General features: G+C 37.2%; 1 protein-coding gene across 8 annotated transcripts in view; it reads right to left on the reverse strand.

Moving 5' to 3' along the window:
* ULK4 (unc-51 like kinase 4) overlaps positions 1 to 21,059 on the reverse strand; it is a 221,747-nt gene that overhangs the window by 65,907 nt on the left and 134,781 nt on the right. For 7 of the 8 annotated variants that reach the window (XM_021389306.1, XM_021389301.1, XM_021389302.1 and 4 more), the window contains exon 33: positions 998 to 1,164. In XM_021389306.1, coding sequence (XP_021244981.1) covers positions 998 to 1,164 — 167 coding nt within the window. Of the gene's footprint in view, positions 1 to 997; positions 1,165 to 21,059 lie in introns of those variants that run through there. The other variant, XR_002436196.1, reaches the window with a different exon arrangement.

Below are 21,059 nucleotides of genomic sequence, written 5' to 3' on the forward strand. Positions count from 1 at the left end.
GAGGACTTGAAAAAGCCAAAGTATTGTACCATCAGATCTGAAGTATGTTTTTTCAACAACAAAAAATTCTCAGTGAAATATCTCTTTGATCACAGCTGATTATTTAAATCTACGTAGAAAAAAATGTTCAAATTACAATACCTACTTCTTATCTTAAACTTCCTTAACAAAAAAAAAACGAAAAACAAGTATAAGAAAGTCTAGCTCTGATATACAGTACAAACTGGCTGCCATCTTCTGAATCTCTGTCCTCTGGATATACTGGATGTAAGAGCATCCTCTGTTCTTTAGTGGGAAATGAATGTCGAAAGTATTGTTTATAGCCCAAATACAGTAGTTGCTTCCAGCTAACTGACTTCAGCAATTTGGTGGACCACTTAAAAACAAAGCAAACATTGCCAGTTTAGATTCATATCTAAAAAAGGACAAATTCTTCTGCCTGTTTTGTTGTTAGAAGTGTTACATGCAATTTTTTTTATTACTACCTTTTTGTGCTCCATTTTTAAGGTAGAGGAAGACTTCAGTGGGAGAAGAAGCCCTATTAATGCTGTGTTTTCAAACAGAAAGTTAAAAGACTAGCAACGTAAGCATGTCAATGCACATGCAGAGGTTACATACTCTTCAAGCACAATAATTTCACCTGATTTATAACAAAAAGATACTGTTTTTTATGGAGTAACTTTTTTCTTTTAACGTGAACTGAAGGAAGAGACTTTGAACTACTATTGAGAAGATGTTGCATTAAGTTGTTTGTGGAGTTTAGAAATGGAGCACGCAGCTAAGATCGGTGTTCCCAGCACAGTGAGGCTAAAAGGAATTTTCTAGTCAGGCAAATACACACATAAGGGCAAGCAGCTGAAAATGCATGTTCTTCTCTTTCCACCAAACTAAAAATTCGATGAAATGAGAGTAGTGGTAAATTCATCAATAGCATAACAAGAAGGTATCTAAAAAAATGTTTAAGATGGTTATCATCCCCAGGAAATGAACTCCATACCTGTAAAGTTTGCCGCACAATGTTTGTTGTGTACATCAGCATGCAGTGCAAAATGTCAAGCAAGGACAGCAGCAGTGCATTTGCTGTCTTGGTGCTGCTTTTATCATCTGCCTCCAAATACAGAGCCACAGTTTCTATTAGGAGATTACAGACTTGAGGAGCCAGTCCTATGCAGACAGTGAGACAAAAGGAAAAAAAAGAAAAAGGCTATCAGGAAAAAAACAATCGAGAAGGTAGGCCAGATAAAAATAATAGATTAGCAGAAAAACAAATTTCATGTACATGATGAATATTTATTAATTTTCCTTTTTTTCCTCCATTATTATAATTACTGCCTCCCTCATCCTATTTGGAGCAGCTCTTTAGAGAGCTAAGCTGATAGAATCTAATTCACTAACTGCATGGAGTATTATGTAACACTCATTAAACAAAAACGTATCAGGAATCCCAAACTCTTCTGCAGCACGAAGGAGACACAAGTCTCCTTCACATCGCTCCTGGTCGCAAGAACCAGACAGTTCCTCCAGACTGGTACAGAATGAGACAGCAGCTATATCAAGGTTGGAGCCTGAAGTTTTCTTTCTCAACAGGTCTGTCAATTGCAACCTTTTCCATATATTTCAACTGATTAATTGAACAGTGTTATGCTTTGCATGAAATAGATATGGAAGATCATTACAAAGGAAATACCAAATCATACACCTAAAACGCACTTCAGATCCATTTGACTGGTGATAGTAAAAAGTTTCCTGAAAATACATCCTTGCCTTGAAGATTTTTTTCAGCACCTTTGGTATTCAATAACATAATCTCCTGCAGCTTGCTTAACCTACAAATCAATTCACACATCATACAATCCATTTCAAGGAAATACCGATTCAATTCAGAATCCAGCTTAATCTCAAATACAAAGTAACTGAGTTTATTATATTTAATCTTAATCTTGTTCTTTCAGGGTTTCGTAAGGAATGACATATATTTGTGTCTCAGACAGAACACAATTAGTTTGTAAACTATCTTTGCTTAAATTGGCAATTAGTCATGCTGTGACTTGGGTATACATATGTAGTAGCACTTCAGCACCTAAGTTTTCAGTCCCTGTGACTACCAAAAACAACAGAAGTGAATGTGTCTCACTGAAGAAACTGCTTTTATAACATTTCCTTTAAAAGTAATTGTTTCTTTACAAGCAACAGTACAAGAATAAGACATTACAGAACACCCTGTGCAATTACACCACTGAGCTTTTGCTGGTAGACAACCCTTTGGGATGACTATTTTTGCTTTGAAAGCTTCCCCAACAATTACATGAGCTCCCACTAAAAATGTTCCTCCTGTATTCACCACCGTTAATACTTCCCTCAGGAAATTAAGTACAAAAACATACATTCAGAATACAGTTACAGGTCAGGTTTGTTAAGACTTGCGCTATTATATCTCACATCTTTGTGTGTTTTTATGATTATCAGCACTATTCCTCCACAATAGTTTGATTGATGGACTACGGCTCAGGCTGAACTTTGAATTTCCTGGGTTTTTGTCTGCATGAACCACACTCTCAAAACTGTATCAGTTCAATCTTACACATTTAATTTCCTCCTCCTTATTAAAAGTACAGTTTCTGCTGCAGTTCTGAACACTTCACACACAAAAGAGGAGGCATGCAGAGACAGATTTAAGTGATGTCACCAATACCCACCAAGAAGAGTATAAACAGACATAACACAAAATTTGTGGTTATTCTACGCCCTTTTTCACCAGGCTAAATTAGAAGAAACCTAAGAAATCAGCCCATGCAAAGCTGGCCCCTATCAAAGTGAGGTCTGCAAAATTGCCTGGGAGGATATGCCCAAGTACACCCTATTTCTCCCTGCATGTGACCACAAAACCCACAGCCACATCAAAATGAATGAGTCATTCCTATTTCTAGATGGCTTATATATAACCCTTAAGACAGAATATTCACGTTTACTTAATGAAAGCATCAGAACTAGCAGATTGTACATAGATAGATGCATGCTAACATATGTACAAAAATATGCACGTTAAATTTGGAGTTTGGGGGAGAAAAAGCACCTTTGTCTGGACTTACAATACACTAGGGCACCAGAACACATCAGAACTAAAATAAAGACATAAAATAAAACATTGGTGCAATTACTCCTTAACGTGCTGCATGATTCATACAGAAATCTGATAAACGTTTGATTCTATGGATAAAAATAAAACTGACTGACCTCTTACCAAGTAAATAAAGTTCCAGACATATCCTTTATTGTGTCAGAGCAAAATCGAAATTGGAGGCCATAATTGCAGCCATGTAAATATACTCCTTGCTTACACCACAGGACAAAATACATATTCTTTGACCTCAAAAAGAAGGTTGGGAAACTGGTAGTTTACACTGACCATGATAAAATTCAGAAGTTTAATGGCTTTGGCCACTAACACTATAGTGAACTTACTCAAAAAGCAGCTATAAAGATCAAGACAGATGCGTCTCAGCATTTTAAAATTCAATTCCCAAAACAGATAGTCTGAAAAAAAGAGGACGCAAGTCTAAAAAAATACACTGGATTTCTGCCGTATTTTACAATCAATTCAAGAACCACATGCTTAATTTATAATAAAGCCTAAAACATGGTTGTCCAACATTTAGGCTTGCCTGCGTCACATTGACTGAAAAGGAATTGCTATGGATCTCATATAAAATATATAATAAACTTAACGTATATAAGTGACAACACTTATTTTTAATGTATTTTTATTAAAATATAACAGGGAGCAACAAAAACATTAAACTAGTGGGATGTTTGACCTTGTTTCTGTGAAACTAATGCATTGGGCTGGTTCAATGGCAGTGGTTACCCTTCCTAGTGAGTTCTCAAGGTGCTCATCAAAGATTTCTGATGAAGTATTACTCTTCCTGTGCTTCATACTTGACAATAATTGTTTACAAATGTACACACTGCCAAAAAGCGATGACATGAATAAGCTGAGACTGTGAAGCAAGAGATATTTTTCTTTGGCAAGACAGGACTTATGAAAGTCTGGTAAAGATACATGACCAAATTTTTCTTTATGAGGAATGTCTGACTGCAACTCCATACGTTCCATGTGAAAATTTGAAAGCAATGGATTTATGTCAGCCAAAAATGGAGTCTCAAATATACAAATAATTGATTTTTTTTAATCTTGAAACATATTCTCAAGCTTCTTTATCAAGTTGGAAAGAAGACATGCATATTTTTCACTGTTCACAGGACTGTGTTTAGCCAATGTGTCAAAATGCATGAAATTATATGCCATCACTTGAGCTTGCCTTAATTTACGTTTCATTTCAAACAGTTACTGTCTGAAACACAGAACAGATAAGCTGATTTTCACCTTGAAGATGAATGTTTAACTCATGTAAATAAGTGGTCAAATCCACCAGAAATGCTAAATCTGTGAGCCATTTTTCATCTTCACATTCTGGCACAAATTTTCCTTTTGATTCCATTAAAGGACTTGATTTCACTTCGCAAAGTTTTTTTAGCATTTTACCCTGACTTAGCCACCTTCCTTCAGAAAAGTAGATGATGACCCCATAAGTAAGCAACCATACTTTTAATGAATTCTTAGAATTGGTGATGATTCAGTCCCTCGGACTTTATGAAATTCACAGCTTTTGCACATACATTTTTTTTATGTCTGATGCAGTGATATTTCATCAAATCATTGCTGGCGTACCATCAGTAGATATACCCAATATGTTGACAAAGGTTAAAGAAAATAGCTTTAATGTATTTTTTTTCTTCTTCATACACATCAGAGATTTAGTTGAGTCTTTCGGTGGCACTGAAGAAGCCATTTCTTCAGTGACATTATATCCATTAACAATACCTCTAATGAAAATGGCAAGTTGAGTTGTATCTGTAGCATCAGTATTTTCATCTATTGCCAAAGCATAAAGTCTGAAATTAGCAGCTCGAATCTCTAATTTTTTTTTCTTATAGATTTTCCTATTTCTCCAGTTCATCTGGCTACAGTCCAGTGAGACAAACTGATTTTAGAAAAATAATTTATTATTATTATTTTTAATCAGGACACATTATATCTGACATGCTTTCCATACATTGCTTAATAAACTCACCATGAGGAAATGGTTTTGATTTTTTTTTGCTACCATGTAACTGGCTTTTTAACAGAGTTCATTTGAGTTTTAATTTTTTTTTAATATTTTGCTGAGGTGACAGACTATTTTCAGTTTCACTATTTCATCTTTACAAAGCATTCCTTGATATGCATCAAATTTGGCAGCATCTTTCTGCATACAATGTCTTTTCAAATTGTAATTTTTGAAAACTGACGCGATCTCCTTGCAAGTTATGCATAGCGCCATATGATTTGTCAGCACTGCACTGTGCCCTCCCCATGCTTCCAGGCTGGACTGGGCTGCTCAGTGAGGCAGAGCCACCACCACGATAACAACATGCCTGGAACAATTTTTATCTTTAAAATATGTATACAATATATTTAATATATTTTTGACTCACATTAAACAGACATTTTTTTTGAATGCGTTGCTACTCAAAAGACACACACTGTGCATTCCTGAACCTTGAAAGTGGTGGATCTGAAATGGAATTCTGCATCACATGGGAGATCTAAATGGAACAAATCAAGGAATATTGTTCTACTGAGAAAAGCTACATATTTTTAAGGATTCTAATCCATCAATGTATCTTGGCAATACTTCACTTTGTCAAGAGATAAGTCTTAGTGACAGCTTACATAAGTTAAGTAAATGTGTCATCATTTCCTTCAACTGGGCATTTCTGATTAACAAACTAAAGTAACTTATTAATTAATCATAGTTTTTTTGTTAACCTACTAACTTGCAAATTCCAGTAAACACAATGATTAAAATACCACATCATATTGCTTGTATCTATAATTACAGTGCACTAGTCATGCCTTATATCTGTAAAGTAAGGAGGATCTCTGAAACACCAAACCTCAGTGTAGTTCTCCGATATTCAAATTTTGCAAAAAATAAGACGAAAGTTGGATTTTGTATTGGAATTATGTTTGTAAATTGCCTGAGCTGGAACTAAAAAAAATAAATTACCTGTTCTAATTGCAATTTGAGATTCATAACCTACGAAAAAGACGGCACCCAAAATTCCTAGCTTCAGCTTTACAGCATTTGACAAACCCAGTGTTCAAAGCGAAGTAATTTTCTTGCCCAAAGAGACCTCTGCAATGAACCGAACATGCACCTAATAGGATTTTATGAATGTGGTCTGTGATGGCTATGTTTGTATTTTACAAATCTTTTCAAAAGATAAAAGGAGTCTTTTGGCCCATGCTACAGCTAATCGGACCGAATGCGTTGTGATACCTTCTGGAATGAAAGCTGAGAGGAGATATTTTATTCTCAACTATTAGCAAGATTGATAAAGGAAAAGAAACCTTCACTTCCAAATCATGTGAAACATCAAAGGACAGCCTTGGAAGCAATCTTCTAGGCAATCCTTTCATGCCTACCAGCAATTAGAGCATTCAACAAACCCGTCTGCCCCCAGCTGAAGAAAATGTTTGAGCAGGTGCACTTCCTTCTAACAATGCCACCACGCAGCCAGCAGCAAAACCCTCAGCCTGGCAGAAAGGTTTCTCTTTGTTCCTTTCTTCACATCGCTCTCCAGAGAGCTGTTTTTCCCATTTGTATCACACCTACACAACTGACTCCCTGGGGATCTTATGGAATATAGATTCACTACACTTTTCTTATTGGGAAGTCGAAACTGCACTGACAGACTAACTAGAAAACATATTTCTTAATTTTTTTACTATTAATTATAAAACTAAAAGCTATTGCTAAGAAGAAACACATGACTGTTGTCTGATAAGTTCTTTTGTACAGCAAAGAGCTCCTCAGAATCTGAGCCCTTGAGATAATCCATCGTGTCATAAAAATTCTTCACAAAATCTTATTTACCTATAGAAACTTGGACTTCATTTGCATTCTTTGCATCACAGCCTGGGTATTCAATGTGTTTTGTTTTGAAAAACTAAAAACAGGAAATGCGTATCCTTAGAGAAAAAGCATTTTTCAAGAGGCTGATTATTTTTGTTTACTATTCATCACTGTCATTTGTGTCTTACAGACTGCTTGCATTAGTATTATAATACCGTCGAGGGAAGAATAAATGAGGATGCAAAATTAGGTCACCTCTGATTTCAAGATTTGGTGAGTGATGAACATCAGATCCAGTGGAAAGAAGAAGCCAGAGCAGCTGAACATATTAATTGTATGACTGCTGCCCTGAAAATTATTTTCCACTGTGATCTTAAAAATAAGTAGCATCTAATGAAAAAAATATTGCCCATATTCCAACTACTGAGACAGTGTGAATGAGTTTTTTGAATGAATTAAAAAAAAATTACTAAATCTGAGGAACAAAAATTGCTTTGTAGGCAGTCACATCACAACAGCCAAGGAAGTCCGGAGCTTTACTTTGTGGGAAAGGTCTGTGGCTCAACTTTCCCTGCACACACGGCAGGTAGGGCACAGACTATGATGCCATGCTTTGTCAGACAGTGCAGGAAAATGGATACGGTAAGGACTGTGACAACTGAGGCTGAAAGCAGACAAGGAACTATTTATTATCCTGAGTGTGGGGGTGTCTAAGAGAAATGCACACCTGACATTCTCAGAGGTAGGATTTTTCTGCTTTGAGTCAAGGGAAGAGACACGACACGGCCCTACTACACTTTTTCAGGACTGGCAATGTTTGGCAGTTAGTGTTTGATGGCAGCTTAGAGGGAGCATCTTTCACTAGCGAAGAAGAAGTGCACAACTGATGACACCCCAGGGAACCATGTCAAATTCCTCTAAGCGAAAGAGAATCGTCCCAGCACAGAACTTTACTTTCTTCTAAAATTTAGCCTATGTAACTAACACGCGGGTGATGAAGACTAACAAGTACTTAGCACAGCTATCTAGAGATAGCAAACAATTCGATTCTCTCTTTAAAAATGTGCTTAAGTATTTGAAAATATAGTAATTATTCAACCTGAAAAATCTAGGAATAATAAAATCACATACTGCTGGATATGCTCGAGTGGTCAGCATAAAAGCAGTGAAACATGAAAAATATACCAACTAAGTCAGACTTTTTTTGTTCTATATAAAAGATGTGGTTAGAACAACATACAAAGAAAAGGAGAATTTCTGAAAGCATAATAACTGATCCCTTGGGATTTCCCTATTTGCCACAATTTTAAAAAATGAAAAGATAGGAATTTTCCTATCCTAGAATCTCCTTAAGCTTTCTTTAGCAAAATTTCAACAGACTTCAACCTTTAGTGTCAGACTGACTCAACAGTATGATAATCAAGTCAGAAGAGATAGCCAATATTTCTGCAACCAAGCTGACAGCACACATGGGTATGTAACATCAAAGTTTTGAAGGCAGGGAATTCTGCTTTTGAGGTTTACTGAGACAGTCCTCATTCCAAGGAGTATAAGTCATTGAATGTGAACACACAGTTGTTCAGCAGGGATGTATGAAGGATCAGAAAGTAACATTCTTCCCAAAATAATTACAAGAACATGCAAATGCTTTCTGGTACAATGAGAAAAAAAAATTCCAAAATTGATATGAGAGTATACTCCTTAACTGCGGACTGTAATGACATTCTGGGGGTCTATGTCGAGTGTTGACAGGACATTAACAATGCCTCATTTCTGCAGTCACGTTTGATTCGTTAGGACACCACGCTCGGCACCACAGTCTCTAGAAATATTGTCTGCTTCTTACATTCTGTAATAGCTGAGAATAATTGGTCATTTGCTACAAAAAGAGAAGTGAAAAACATAATGGAAAGGTAGGATCCACTGAAGATGCACAAATAGCATTGAAAGGCTCATATTAGAAGGGATGAGCCTTATGGGACTGGATATAAAAGAAACACTTATTTTTAAATTATTTATTGAAATTAAACTTTTGCTCTCTAGAGATGAAATTCAGTACCCAGCAGAGCCAAAAGATGTGCTGCCAGCTCTGTCACTAATGCATATGTTATGCGCATCAATAGTAGGATGCTTTTTTGTTAACTGGGGAGCATAAAGTCCTTGATGCATGTAAAATCGAGTGCCACCATCCCAAGAGACAAGTGGCAATACAACAGAACACAAAAGTAAGGCTGCCTGATAAGACATTCATTTTGCAAACAGCCTCATTAACTGCAAATATTAGTTCTTCCCAGATGTTGGTAGTAAGCAACTACCAATAGTAGGTTACTCCCCTACAAGCGTGTGAGAGTGTATGAGGAGGCTTCCTAGTTTCCTTGGCAAACAATGTTAGGTTTCTTCTTGTTGTTTGGATGGGCACTAACCTATCTGATTTAGCCTGAAGCAAATTCACATACTCAAGCGACTCTTCTAGTTGGAAGAGCCAGGAAGGAATGGAGGTGGACATAATACAATGACTTAGAGGAAAGACATTTAAACTGTTTCTGTCCTCAACTGTTCATATATTAGATGTGTGACTTGCATTCTGCTCATATGGATTTAAAAGATTTTGTTGATACAGCTTTTCAGTATGTCAGTGCTTACAAGTACAATCTTCCATTGTAAGAAAAAAAAAAGAAAATCAAAAAAAGACCATAATAAAATAAGATTTCATTGTCTGGATTGAATATTATTGCTGTTAAGTAAACTTAGTTGTACCTTTCCTCTTTGGTATTTTTCCCCATAATATCAGAGAGAGATTACAGATAGCATTCCATTTAATAAGGCAAAGCTATGCTACAGCACGCCGTGGACTTCAGATCCTGATAAACTCTATTTCATCCCTTACAAGTTGGCAACTAAAATAAAATCACTTAGCACTGTAAAGTACTAAACAACTTTTTTTCTGTCTAGTTTTGCCGTTAATGTACTTAGTACTGTACTTAGTACTGTACTTAGTACTGTACTTAGTACTTACTGTACTTAGTAATGTACTTAGTACTGTAAAGTACTAAGTACTATCAAGGCACCTTATTCTCTGAGAGGAGAGGCAATTGTCTTTAAAAACTCCTCTAGAGTCTGTCTGACATATTAAGTGTTGCTCCACAGCTACACGGAAAAATTTTTGCTTCCACATTGTCAATCTATATATAGTGTATGCTTTTCAGAAAAGCAAAGGCATTAAGTCCTCATATTAACGGCAAAACTAGACAGAAAAAAAGTTCTTTACTAGATCAAAATCTGTAGGTTTCATTTGTTGTTATTTTTTAGATCAGGAAATCTTTTCATTCGGGAAGATTCTGAGTCAGAAAAGATTCAGAAAAGCCCCTTCATTTACTGCCCAGACAAATCAAGCCTGCAACAATTACTGTGTGATAAAATACAGGGGGAATTTGTATCCTGGGCTTAATTTAGAACTAGAAATTCTTCCAAAGAGATTGCTATTTTAATAATAGACTTCCTGTCGCATAAGATTAAACCCTATTTATCAAATTCAAGAATCTTAACATACCTCTGCTTTGGCATCAACTTTCCCTTCTACCAAAATCCTTGAGAGACCACTTTAAAACTTTTAGAGCTGTCTTTCTGACAAAACCTGTACAGGCCACGTAGGAACATCCGCAGAATACGGATAGAGCGCTGAGCTGTTGTCACAAACTGACAGCATTCAGCAGCTTTGAATGATGTTACCAGTGCTAATTGCTCGAGCTATCGGCCTCTCAAAGTCCCCGGACTGAAAGCGATAAGGACCAACGAGCAATAAGGACCAACGAGCCAGAGCTTCACAACATTCTCTCAAGTTTTCAAACAGTTTTAAATTGCAGGAATAACACACAGTTGACAAATATTCCCACATATCTATGGCGAAGTGTAGAAACTACATATTTCCCTACTGAAAAGTCATGCTCTCTGTGAGATATTAAATATTTATTCCTACTTTTCTCAGTCTATTTACTTAGTTCTCCACAGGATGAAAAGTTAGAGTACCGATACTTGGATTTTCAAGTGCCAGCCTTTTGCCATTATTACCACTGACCAAAGGACAAGAGCAAAGGGGACAATATGCACTGAGTGCCACTTGCTTCTGCTTATCGCAACAAAACTGAAACTATGCCACAGTTTCCCATAATGTCCTGCATTATTTATCACTTAACTTCACAACAAAACAGAACGCTGACGAGAGGTAACTGCAACTGTCCAAGGTGGTTTCAGTGTGTTCATGCTTATATGATCAAAGGGCTTAAACAGAATTCAGGATGTCTCATGATAGTAAATCTGGTTTTGCGACTACGATCAAATGCTCTTGCTTACTCTGCTAGCTCAGCTGTTTTCTGAAGAAGTGCTAGGAAAACTTTGACCAGCAGATTCTCTTCAGATTTGCTGTCATATGGCCATACCACTTGGCCACGTCCAATTAGCTTTCTAGTATCTAACCACAGACTTTTCATCTCAGATGTCACTACTCTTTTTATTAAGTGGTTCAGGTTTATGTCTTTTTCTCTTTGCATGGATACCCACTCTGCTTTGACATATCCACAGTGTTCAACCTGACCACCAGGATCTCTGAGCTCAAACCCATCATACTGTGATCACACTGTCACTTCAGATGGTACAAAAAGTGCCTTCTCCAATACTTACCACTACTATCCAATACTACCTCCAATACTTAGTACAGCCTACACCAATGGAGACTTTCCATCAGCACAGATACTTGACCCCAACTAGGGACTTTGGAAGTAGGCTGCAAACAGTGAAATCTGGATCTATTGAGTCTGGATCCATGCCAAACAAAAGCAGCTCTGGAAAGAAGAGTGGAGGAATCCAGATCTGTGAAACTGGACTGTCAGTGAATTATGCCAGAACTGGAGAAGCTGCAGGAAGCAGACACCAGAAAGGAGAGATGTGTATCATTAAGTTTTTTATCCCAACACATGGGCTAGCTGATGGGCTGAACAAGGGGGTTACTGCCAAGGCTGTCAGATGCTGCCTTCTGGATGTGTTACTGTTATTACTGTTACAAACATGACCATACGCATACCATCCATTAACATAGATTCTCTTGCAGAGGCTGGGTAGAGTTCCCAGTTAGTTTTGGCGCTCAGTTCAGATCAAGAATCCGGCTGCATCCAGGCTGGCCCCATAATTCACAGACTAGTCTGAAGCAATCGCCTGACCCATCTCTCAGGCGAACAAAATCTTGTGAGGAACACTGTTCTTTCCAAATCTTCTGTCAAAACCTCTAAACCTGCCTTGATAATCTGTTCCTTTGGGCACTTTATCTGCTTTTTCCTTATCTTGCCTATGACTTACAGTGTAGACAAAATATTGTCTCTAAATTCATCATCTTGTGTTGCTGTCTGAACCATATGCTCTCTTAACAACATTCATTGTAAGTTCTGAAGACAATACACAGAAAGTAATGGCCCAAGAGTGCTTTTCTTGTAAGAGAAATAATGGCACAAACCTACAATTCCTCTCATTCTGTTTTGGCTGTTGGGATCAAAATATTCAGTATTTGCCTGTGTATGGAGAGGACGCAGGTAGTCTATTCAACAAAAACATGTATTGGAAAAAATGTTGAGCCATCATGTTTTTTCAGCCTCTCTATAATGCATGTAGTAGCAGTACTGTTGCTGTCATCTAGAGGAAGAAGTCATATTTCATGGCTGTACCACTGGCTACAAAGCTGCATGTCACAATCTGGGCATAATAGCTAGGAAATATGATCTTTTAAAAGTGTAGATAAATCCATTAACAACACTACACAGGATTTTTGCCAGGTTTCACAGAAACAGGGGTGAGAGGTTTGAGTAAGCAAGCTGCAGTGTGATAAGCAAAAAAGAATGGCCTTCAGGATAGAGAAGACAAAATGAGACTAAATGGATGCAGGTGAACAAGAAGTTTCCATCTTTACGTTTCCTTATCTCTTCAAAAGTTGAGTAGTAATGAAAAAAAAAAATCCCAGTTCTTATAATCTCCTGAAAGACTGAAAAGACCAAAAAATAACTCGATACCTTATAAAGAGATTTAATTTCTTCCCCCATTCTGAATAAAAATTCAAAGGGTACCATCGCTTAACTAGCGATAGGACAAAAGGGAATGGCCTCAAGTTGTGCCAGGGGAATTTCAGGTTGGACATCAGGAAAAATTTCTTCTCCAAAAGAGCAGTCAGGCACTGGCACAGGCTGCCCAGGGAGCTGGTGGAGTCACCGTCCCTGGAGGTGTTCAAGAAACATTTAGATGTTGTACTGAGGGCCACGGTTTGGTGGTAAATATTGGTGATAGGTGGATGGTTGGACTGAATGATCTTCAACCTTACAACCTTGGTGATTCTATAATTCTATATGTTACTTTTCCCTAAATCAAAACAAAACAAAACAGAACAGTTACCTAATGTAAAATCATCTAAGAATGTGAACACGTTTATGGAAACCTTTAAAACTTTTTTTTTAATGAAATGAAAAAAACATCCAAAACCTAACTCCACAATATTTATTGAGTTAGGACCTCTTTAAATGTAAAGTTACACTTAAAACTGAGATCTGAATTCTATCTAGCTTTACTCAACCAGAAGTCTATACTGGCATACTTTCTTAAATACATATAATCGTGACTCAATTAGGAAAAAAGCTGAAGTTAAATAGAGACAAAATACTACTTTTTTAAAAGGGTTGATACACAAGTCCATACTCCATTTATAGAAATACATTTAAGGAAAGCAAATGGCATAATCAGATGAGTGTCTGCATTTTTCTCAGTGCAACTTGTGATCACCCTCAGCTGTAAGTTTCTACTGCAGATCAGTCGTGTTCCCTCCACAGCCAGCATTCATAAAACGTAAATGCTCATGGATACAAATATAAACAAAATCAGTCACCTTATCAACTCTACAAGGTAACAGCCAAACAGAAAAAGGTACTCACTAAGAAGTTGTAGCTTGCCTAACTAACCTCAAAACCTCAAAACCACACTCACCTGAACATATCCTGACTTAGGATGGTGGAAAATCTGTGTGTAAACATGGATCTATGGCTTTAGACTTCAAAAGAAATTTATCTATACAAATTATTTTTGAAGTATGAAATTCACACAAAAATATTACTTATATTACTTATATATTACATATTACTTATAGTGTTTGGAAAAAATAAGGTAAACAGTATTATAAAATTAAATCCTGAAGAGAAAAAAAAAGCCCATCTAACTATAAAGGCTACATATAAACACTGTATTTCAGGTAAAATTTGAAAAAAACTACTTGGGGGAAAAACAAGACTATTATCACTGCAAAGATTCTGGTAATAAAGACTACTAATTCGTATTTTTGTACAAGTTCAGATTTTTAAAAAGCTTTAAAAACATACAACTCTCTCTCTCCAACTCCATGAGGAGGGGAAGCAGAGTGAGGTCTTCAGGCTCTGATCTGGGGAACCACTGTTAGGATGGATGGGAATAGCAAAAAATACCATGCTGGGTTGGCTCAGACTGTGTTGTATTAGGCGAAAAATGGAGCGCTCGGGATGTAACGCGGAAGGCCCTTCCCCATGGCATTTTCTTATTGGCTGACCTACTTAGTTGAATCCGTGACGTAGGATTGAGAGGCTGTACCTTTTGCCTTGATAACAAACTGCATGACCATTCCGTATATGGGTTTTCGGAAGCGAGTGGACAGAGCGTGATATTCAGTATGATTGGCCAGTAGCTCGTGTGAGCTTCTGGAACAATCTAGTAAAAGATAAGAAATACTATATAGTTCTGTAACTTTTAACAATAAACGCCATTTTGCTGCTCACCATATTGATGTCTACGTGCAGTGACTGGCCAGGACCAGGTTCTGGTTCTCAGCGTGCAAGGGTAATACGAGCGGGGTTGCCAGAGTCCAGTAACAGACTGGGCATTAAGAAACATTTCCGTACTACGACAGTGGTCATACACTGGAACAGCTTCCTAGTGAGGTCGCTGGTGCCCCGTGCCCATCAGTATTCAAGAGGCATTTGGACAATGCTGTCAACATGCCTTAACTGTTGGTTAGTCCTAGAGTGGTCAGGCATTTGGACCTGATGGATCTTTGTAAGTCCCTTCCAACCAAAGTACTCTTCTTTAAAACAATACTTGATTTTCCATGAAGATACAGTACTCTTTCTGCTTTGAAAAGAAAATTATTTTGAAGTTGCTGGCTCATGTCCAGCTTGCCATCCACCAGTACCCCCATGTCCTTTTTGGCAGGGCTGTGCTCCATCCATACATCCCCCAGTTTTCACACTAGTAGCGGGGATTGCCATGACCCAGGTGCAAGACTTTGCACTTGGATGTGTTGAACCTCCTGAGGTTCTCCTGGGCTCACTGCCCCAGCCTGCCTAGGTCCCTCTGGATGGCACTCTGTTCCTCAGGTATGTTGATTGCACCACACAATTCAAAGATCATCTGTACGCTGCATAGATCAATCCTGCCTCAAATGGTGCTTCTTTTATAGCAATTGAAAAAATGAACTTATTTCAGTAGGATCAAATAACTGCATCTGAAGAAGACCATTACCCCCATGGCACAGTAATGATTGATGTAGTTTAATTTTCTGTACAGTACTTTGTACCTTTCCAACTCCACACTTATCTCAAATTGGCAGTGATATAGTGTTTTCATATTGAGACAATATGACAATATGAAAGGTAGAACAGAAAATAAATGATATCTCTACAATCTACGGTATAGTGACTGTATTCAAGCTGGCTCCCTTTTCAAATATATACCTACATAATTTCATCTCTTAATATCATCTTTTAGCTCACTATTTATATCTAGAAAGCTACACGGGGACACCAACGTAATTAGATTTTCATTTATTATCTGTAACAACTTAGTTCGTGTCATCAAAATTAAACTTGTAGCTAATATGACAGCTACTCTTTTACCTAGTTACTCATTGTCTCTCAAACTGATCAAATCCACTAGCCCTAATATATGATTTGGGTTGCACTTCATTAGAGTACTGGAATAAATGTCTAATGATACTGCCTAAATCAGACAGGAGGAAAAGCAGCGTCTACAGTGAATGTCCAGCTTGCCATTATGGAAGATAACCTCTAGAGGAGTGGAAAAGCCATCATTTATATGGCTAAGCAGGTTAAAAAAAAACAAACACAAGAAGCTTTAAAGACTTTCCTTTTTGCAATCCAGAGATTTTCAGCAGGGAACCTTCGGATATCCATATCCTCAGATGCAAAACCAATGACATTTTAACATTCAAAAAAATCACGTATGCCTTATGCCTTATTTTGTCTAGGAATCTGATAAGTATGAAAAACTTCTGTTACAGGGGGCACACATATATACATGTATGTAGACAGCTGAAGTTTTGAAATTGCTGTATTTATTGAACTAACTTCCCACCAATAAACTAAGCTAATCAGCTGTGTAATCAAATTTCTGCATGGACCTCTCAGACTCAAATACCACAGATTTAAAACATTTTGAACATCTCTTTGTTACTAGGCCTTTTCTCTCCCATCAATTAGGTGTTAACGTGAGGTACCCCAGGCAGTTTCATCAGCCAGCCATGCTGCAGGATGGTCTGCGTGGCTGACTGTGGGGACAAAACTAGCACAGAGAAGACCAGTCCTCTTTTACACTGTGGCACCAGCAACGACCTGTTGAACTTCTATTAACTTATGTTATCCTTTGAAGTCTTAGCAAACGTGCTGTGACATTTTGCACATTATGGGTACTGATCTCGACAGCAACAGGCTTGGTTCTGCTTCAATGGCATAACTGCTTCTCACAGCGATTACAGTTGCTATTTTCATCCTTTTCAAATGCTGTATTGTTGAATATCACAGGAAGACACAGGTTATTTTTTTTCCCACAAAGACTCTGCTACTACCATGCTATTTTGACATGATTTCCAGTTATCTTTTATGATACCAAACTTCTAAGTCTAACAATGTGATGTTATACATTTGCACCTGACTGACTGTCATTTAGGGTCAGAAAAACATGTCAATACTGTTAAAAACATTCTGAATTTCGTAACATCATAGAATAGACTTCTTCAGGCTCAACCACTTCTGATTCTCATATAAGCTGTAACTCAAACAAATGAAGTGACACATGACTATTACCTTTAGATGCACATAGTCATGTCTTTCTGCTCAAGAGCTGAACTAGTAACTGCAGTACTGGCAGAGAGCTGTGTAAGGCATAGCAGGGGTTGTAAGCTGCAGGTAGCTCCCAATGGCAGCGATTTCCTGATGGTAGCAACATCTACAACTACTCCGACAGGGTGATACAGTTTATCTGCATTTATTTTCTGTACTTAAAATTAATTTCTTACTCTTTTTTTTTTTTTTTTGAAGTGAGAGCAGTTTCTTTCTAGATATTGATTAAACACAGAAAAGCTGCTCTTGTGTTCTTACTCTCACTGACTTCTCTAAATTTTTCTCCCTGCCACTCTTTCCATCTAGAATCACAGTATCTTGAAGATGATCATAGAATCGTCAGAGTTAGAAGGGACCTTTAAAGATCATCTAGTCCAACTGCCCTGCAATCAGCAGGGACATCCACAGCTAGATAGGTGCTCAGAGCCTAGTCCAGCCTGGCCTTGAATGTCTCCTTGAATGATTGAATGATCTGACCTATGTGTTTACTCAGGGCACTGTACAAAAAGCAAGCAAGTCAGTGAACAAAAATTCCTATACTGCCAGTTTCACAAGTTTTTCAGGAAACCTCTGCTTTCTCAAAGTAAATCATAACAAAGACTCTTGACAATAAGGACTGGTACATTAAGTTGAAGCACTGTTAATGACTAAATAAACTCAAAACAATCTGTACAGTCCAGTTTATTTAGCATAAAAGCAATACAGTAAAAATAAACCAATGACTCTTTATCTGATACACTACCTTGAAAAGGCAGTATCCTCACTGAACACCCTGTATCTACAGGCAGGGATTTGTTCTTTGCAATGCAGGGAGGATGAGCAAATGGCTTCAGAACTAGTGTAAATATGTGTTTGTTTTCTTCACAGAGTAAGTCCATTAGTTTGTTTTAAGGGCAAATTTGTTTAAGTAATGCATTTTACAGGTTTCTGTAACTATCACCTTTCCTCTGTAAGCAGATTTCCACTGTAAGAGTAATCCACAATCCTTTCCTTGAGCACGGTCTTAGAGCCAGCTGAGACAAATTCTCATCTTGGAAGGAAATCCTGAAACTTTGAAGCCAGCCACTCCAACAACTCACCTACATTCCTAAGATCAAAACTGCATGCAACATCATGCCAATACTTTCTTAGTGCTTTACAGTAGTTCAAACTACTGTTGCACAGATGAGCATGGCAGGGAGAAAGATTTGAGTTGTTAAGTTACTGCAGTCTACTGTCTAATTGAATGCTGTCAATTTAGCAGGTGGGAGAGAGCTGGCTAGGAAGCCAGAAGCTATTATGAAGAAGTTCAAAGCTGCTGTTAAGAAGCACGTTATGGGCAGCAGATAATGTGTTTTGGAGACTGAAGCTGAAATGCAATTACCTATAAGGACATGAAAGGTAGAAAAATATCCTCCAAAGATCTAGTTTGAAAACTTTAGGGTCTACCTAGAGAGCTCAGAATTCATTGTTATTTACCTGTCATTAAGTTAAAGATTTGTGTTTGTAAAGGACTGACATGCCTTCTCCTCTTCAACAAAAAAAGAGAAGTTAAATCTCTGGCATCACAAGTGCTATTTTTTGGATATGCAATATTTAACAGACTTGAAGAATACAACACACAAAGTCACTTGAAATCTAATCAATCTCCTGACATTTGACTAAAAGTCAAAGCAGTGGACCACAAGTTGTTAAAGGATACTTCACTCATGAAAGCTGATCTCTTTCTTTCACGAGGAGTAAATGAATTATGATGATCTGAATACAAAGTTTAAATGTAGATTTTTTCCTTTTCAATAATTGTCCCTGTTTTAAGTGCTTACCATGCTTTTTAAATATGTTATTCATCTAACAAATACAGTAGCTAATATTCTACACTTTCACTAATGGTCCTTTCTTAGATCATGATGAACTTAAGTTTTTACAGAAATTCCTTCAAATATCATGTAGTAGTAGTAGCTTTTGCTTTTTTATTATTATTTGGAAATAGTTTTGTTGTTCTAGGTGTCAAAACCTACAGTTTCGTTTTTACTTTCATTCCCGAGATTCAACAGCATTAATACATAAGGAATAAAGTTTAGGATTTGCTGTACCATAGAATAGGAACTGTTTTCAAACACCCAGACAAAGTTCTCTGCTTACTTTGCTAGTGACGGTTGCTTCAGGGCAGGTGCAAAGCACAGAATCACAGCACTAAAGCCTGGAAAAGGTCATTCAGTTCAACTTGTTTGGGCTGAACTTTCACATATACATAATCTCCTTATAAGACTATAATGAAAACATGGTTATAAACTTTTTACGGAATATAATGAGATTCCAAAAAGCCCTAAACAACTGTAAACTCATTGTTAAGTAATACTGGGATTCAAACAATTTATTAGATAATATTTCAGTTACAGTGGAAACCTTGTGTCCCAAAGACAAAATTACTTGGAATTACTTCTATACATACTGAAAAAAGCTGGATCCTGATAAAGCAGTTGAAGCTTTTAAAACATTTCTACACTCTAACAGACCATGTCCAAAGTCTACTTATAAGCAAATGCTACTGATACAACAGTTGGAATGATCACTTTCCTTGACTTTGAATATGTCCCAGTCAGCAAACAGGACCCCAGAAGTTTGAAAACACTGCTAACTACAGGCAATTAAGATGATTTTAATAATTTCTACTTCTAAAAACTTTTAAACTACCAGAAAAAAATAAAAATAAAAATAAAATAAGAACAAGAAACAAAAGAGACTTTGAAACTGAAGGGAAAATAGAATTTAGCTGAGTCAGAGTCGAAGTCTGTTCTACTACATTTAAAACTGTGATGAACTTGGCTACTCATTATTCACTGTGTTCCACATAATTAAGCAGTCCTGCACACTAACACCACTCACTCAAAAAACAACCAAATCTGCCTTTGTGGTTCAGCTTATGTCTAAATTCATCAGTATGTTAATACACGCCAGTATGCCCAGCACGTCTAATGTCACCGATGTCTTTTCATTAGGAAGCCGCAACAACCACAGAAACAAATGGTCATCTACTGTATTCCTAAGATATCTCCTTAAGAGCTGATGATTCTAGTGTCTAAAATTGTGTGTTCGTTTTGTAGTCAACAAACAGCATTAGCCCTCTTAACATGACAAGCACAAGTAATATTTAACTGGTTGTTTCACGACTAGTAGAACTAACAGTATCTCATTTCCTACAGATTTGCATCTTGTATGTCTGCCTACCTGCACAGCAATAACTTGCCATCTTTGTCAGTGATGACTCCCATTCCATATTTCCTAAGTCTTGGCACTGCTCTGCCCTACGTCACCTAACTATAAGGATGTCCTATAGTGGGAGCGGCTTCCACACACTCTCTGATCCTGTAGCATCATTGCATAGCTTCCTTCCTCAGCCACTGATCAACAACACACTGCTGAATTCAGTTGTTACAAACTTAAAAGACTGCAAATATCCTAAAAAGAAAATGGAAAGTGAGTACAAAAAAGGCTAGGGAGGATATAGCAGTATTAACAGATCTCAAGAGCCCTGTTAGTAGGCCACAGGATATTATATAAGATCATGTTTAACACTTCATAAGTTAATTTAATAAATTCTAAGGAAAACAGAATCTCAGATGAGAAACCTAATCCAGGATATAAAGTTGCAGCAGTTGGCTCCACTTTGATCACATTGTAGCACAATAAAAGAAAGAATACGGTTATAAAATGATGCTTTCTCACAGACTGTTTATTTAGATCCTACCTCAAGGAACTAAGGATGCAGTGAAATACTTGGTATTTTTTTACAACCTAATTTCCATAGGTATGGGCCAAGAAAACAGGTTGTAATCTTCACATTCTTTCAGATTTTCTAACAGGAATATGGAGTATTAGAACTCCTTTCTTTCTGTAAATGTGCAAGTACATTTATATTGTTTCTCACCCG

Source organism: Numida meleagris, chromosome 2 (genome assembly GCF_002078875.1).
Source record: "Numida meleagris isolate 19003 breed g44 Domestic line chromosome 2, NumMel1.0, whole genome shotgun sequence".
NCBI classification, from domain to species: Eukaryota; Metazoa; Chordata; class Aves; order Galliformes; family Numididae; genus Numida; species Numida meleagris.